The 4311-nt window shown below is 40.7% G+C and overlaps 1 protein-coding gene across 1 annotated transcript; it reads left to right on the plus strand.

Moving 5' to 3' along the window:
• Positions 1-143: 143 nt before the first annotated feature.
• On the plus strand, positions 144-3780 carry PEX12 (peroxisomal biogenesis factor 12). The gene is made up of 3 exons (XM_025041533.1): positions 144-882; positions 1188-1741; positions 2544-3780. Exons 1-3 carry the CDS (start codon positions 757-759, stop codon positions 2941-2943), a joined length of 1080 nt encoding a protein of 359 aa, XP_024897301.1. The 5' UTR covers positions 144-756; the 3' UTR covers positions 2944-3780.
• The last annotated feature ends 531 nt before the right edge of the window (positions 3781-4311 follow it).

Genomic DNA, 4311 nt, shown 5'->3' on the forward strand with positions numbered 1-4311 from the left:
TTTCCACCCAGAGTGCGATGCAAAACCAGCTAAAACTAAAACGAACCGAGACACTCCCTCTCCATGCGAATCACCAAGAGCCTCATTTAATTTCAGCGGGGGCGGAAGCGGAAGTGCTAGTGGGGTAACAGCTTTCTACTTCCGGTGTCGGGACTAGAGCGTCTCTCCTCCGCCGCCGTTTTCAAGCACAAGCGACTTCCATTTCCGGGAGCGGCTTCTGTCATAAAGCTGAGACCTCTTCTTCATACAGTGTCGTGGGTCCTTTGCGTCTCGTCTGGGGTCAGCGCGCAAGGACGGGCGCGGGCGGGGGTATTTTGCAGTCAACAGCTGGAGCCAGTCCTTGCGTACTGGGCTTTCACTAGCATCTCTGATCTCTTAGAGCCGTCGGGTTTTTGACCCTTCACGATTGGGAGTCCCTGATTCGCAGCCTGCAGGACTGCACCTGGAGAAGACAGCAATTCTTCGTCCACACCTGTCTCCCATAGTCACGCTCTGCCCAGTGAGGTGCAGCATTTAACAAGTCACCCCTTCCCTACTCACTTTCTCCTACTTCTGCGTTAACTTCGTTAACTTCCTTGAGACCCTTCCCCTCGGCCTCTAGGTCTTTTCACCCAGTTCCTATTAAAATTGAGAGAAGCTTCGGGTATCCTGCAGAAAGATTACCTCTACGACTGAGCACCCATTTGATACCAAAAACAAGTTCATGCTTACTAGAGAGTTTGTGGGCGGATTGAAACCCAGTGCACACAGGAAGCTATGGCTGAGCACGGGGCTCATATCACAACTGCTTCTGTGTTGGATGACCAGCCATCCATCTTTGAGGTGGTAGCACAGGACAGTTTAATGACGGCAGTGAGACCTGCTCTTCAGCATGTGGTCAAGGTAAGGTATAAATTCTTTGAATGCTTATAGGGACTGGGTAAAAACCAAACCAATAACTTGGGTTTATTTCGTAGCCTAGATTTGAACTACCAATTAGCATATAGTTCATATCCTATGACTTAATGGTTATTGAGTCCCTGTTATGTGTAGAGCCCTGTAATAAGTACTCAGCACTTCAGAGAGGATAGGGTAGACCCCAAAGGAGTGGCTTATTTAATCTCAAAGTGTAGAATTTACAGGGGGAAAGGAAATGTAACTACAAGACAGGAGTTGTGAAATGGAATGTCATTTATAATTTGCTTTAGGTTCTTGCAGAATCAAATCCTGCCCACTATGGCTTTTTTTGGAGGTGGTTTGATGAAATTTTTACCCTGCTAGATCTTCTGCTCCAGCAGCATTATCTTTCTAAAACCAGTGCCTCATTTTCTGAAAACTTTTATGGCTTAAAGCGGATCGTAATGGGGGACACACACAAGCTTCAGAGACTGGCCAGTGCTGGTCTCCCAAAAAAGCAGCTTTGGAAGTCAGTAATGTTCCTGGTTCTTCTTCCCTATCTGAAAGTGAAGTTGGAAAAGCTCGTTTCTAGCCTGAGAGAAGAGGATGAATATTCTATCCATCCCCCTTCTTCCCGCTGGAAACAATTTTACAGAGCCTTCCTGGCAGCCTACCCATTTGTTAACATGGCCTGGGAAGGCTGGTTTCTTGTACAACAACTTCAATACATCCTAGGAAAGGCTCAGCACCACTCACCACTACTAAGTCTAGCTGGAGTTCGGCTAGGTCGGCTTACAGTTCAGGATATACAAGCTCTGGAGCACAAACCAGCTGAAGCCAGCATGATGCAGCAACCAGCCAGGAGGTAAGGCCTTAACATTTTCCCCAAAACTTTAACAAACTCTAAAATCTTATACTAATTTTATGAAATTCACCTCCTTCGGTCCACCTTGAGGTATTTCATAAAATGGTAGAAAAATTCTTGTATCCATAAAACAAGGATTGCCATCCTGAAAACCTTCATCATACAGCTACATTTTTGTGCACACTAGCTATGTGCTAGGCCCTGTGCTAGGTGTTTGCTTTATGTACATTATCTTAAGCCTCATCACAACCCAATGAAATAAATGCATTATCCCCATTTAACAGCTAAGGAAACTTAGCCCTAAAAGCTAAGTACCTTTCCAAGGCCACATAGCTAAAAGGTGGCAGAGCTGAGATTCAAGCCAGATCAACAAAATTTTCAAGACTGTGCTCTTAACCACGATGCTATACTGCATTTAGTGTTCTCCTAAAAGTTCAAATGCACATTTCTCAATACTGCTAAGTTATTTTTTTAAGTGAGTTGTTTTTCTAGATATACTGTCTTCCACCAAAAAAAAAAAGTCTGTGTAATCAATGTCTCACTAATCTTTCTTGAAACAAAGTAAACGAAACCCTAGTCATTAAAAACAAAGTTTAGCTCCTACGCTCCTAAAATACTATAAATCAGAATGAGGGAATCATTTAGAATACAACCTTAAGGAGACTGTCAATCTAGCAACCATTCAATTCTCAAAATGAATTGGTGTTGATAAGCATAAGAACTACATTTATATTAACCATTCTGTGATTATACCTAAACAAATACTTTTTGTTTTTGCCTCCTTGTTCTATTCTCCCAACAGTGTTAGTGAGAAGATAAAGTCAACTCTGAAAAAAGCTATGGGGGGTGTTGCCTTATCCCTCTCTACTGGCCTTTCTGTGGGTGTATTCTTCCTGCAGTTCCTTGACTGGTGGTACTCATCTGAAAATCAAGAAACCATCAAATCATTGACTGCTCTGCCTACTCCACCACCACCTGTGCACCTAGACTACAATTCTGATTCTCCACTGTTACCCAAAATGAAGACTGTGTGTCCACTGTGTCGTAAAACCCGGGTCAACGATACTGTGCTTGCCACCTCTGGCTATGTGTTTTGTTACCGCTGTGTATTTAATTATGTGAGGAGTCACCAAAGTTGTCCCATCACAGGTTATCCAACAGAAGTACAACATCTAATTAAACTGTACTCCCCTGAGAACTGAAAAGTATTAGCATCTTACCTCGAAACAAAATCCATTGCACTATAAGGCCACAGGGCTGTTTTTCAGCATGGTACATAGTATCGTTTGATACTTCTCAGCCTCAAATCATAATTATATCAATTTTAAACAACTGTATTTCTTTAAAAGGATATACCATTGATCTTAACCTCTAGCCTGTTCTCTAGACCCCTAGAGTTGACCAAGCTGATTAGAGTAAGAGAATAGGGATTGGCAAGGAACATGAGGGTCTGTGTAGAGGAAGTAGATAAAAGAGGATAATTAGTGCAGAAGCTTTTTCTTAAAGAACAAAGAGGTATAGAAGCTCTCAGGAAAAACCCAAGTTAGACCTCAAAGTGGGTGGTGAAGGGGAAGGAGGTCTTTTCTTGACAAGAAAGGTTTATCTGCCTCTGAGAAAGAGGTTTTATCAGTTTGCAAACAATGTGAAAAGTGGGCTTGCTCTTTACAGAAACACATTCGAAAAACAACAGCTCCTTCCATGTACTGTGACCCATTTGTTAAGTAATATTTGCTGTAGTTTATCAACTTTTAAAGATTCCTTTATGAGCCATATAGCTCTTTCTTGGGAAACTGGTTAAAGGAAGATAGGGGTTGAGTGTATATATAGTCTGAAGATTTCCGTGTGAAAGCAAAGCTAATAAGCAATAAAAAGATGAAGTAAAATACTGATCTAACCGTGTGTAAAGAAAAGACCTTTTAATAAGTTCTTTCTGCCTGCTGTTAAGAGTTTGCTAAACTGACATGAATTATTCTGGCTATTACTAAAGTTTCTATGAAATGCTTAAATACATTTTAAGAATAAATGTTTTTGGCAAAGAACTTCCATGTTGTCATGATCATGTGGAAACTTAGAGATTACTTGAGGTGTTTAAAGTAAATTTTCATTCGGACCACCTTTGACTTTTTTGGGTATTTTTGTATTAACATTTTGCTTCTTTTTGCTAATCCAGTAATGGTGGGGGAGAGATCCTCTACTCCAATAGCAAGAATTCAGCCTTTTTTGAAATATCTTGTATCAGAAATACTATTGAAACACTTAAATTGCCTATGTAGAAAATTCATGCCACTGGATTGGCAGGTTGGTGAAAAAATACGGGTAAAAAAAAATCGTCATGACTGGAAGAAGAATGAAAATAACTTGTAAGTGCCTCTGCTGTGATAGGTGGTTGCCAATACTTTAACTCATTTTAGCAATTCAAAGCACATTCTCTGATAGCACAAAGGTGATAAAACTAAATTCTGAAATGGAATATCCTATTTTAAAATATTAATGCTTTTATGAATCAGAAGAGGAGCATAAGGGACATTTACAAAAATTTTTGTTAAACAGCAAGGTTTTACCACAGCAAA

Source organism: Pteropus alecto, unplaced genomic scaffold, assembly GCF_000325575.1.
Source record: "Pteropus alecto unplaced genomic scaffold, ASM32557v1 scaffold98, whole genome shotgun sequence".
Lineage (NCBI taxonomy): Eukaryota > Metazoa > Chordata > Mammalia > Chiroptera > Pteropodidae > Pteropus > Pteropus alecto.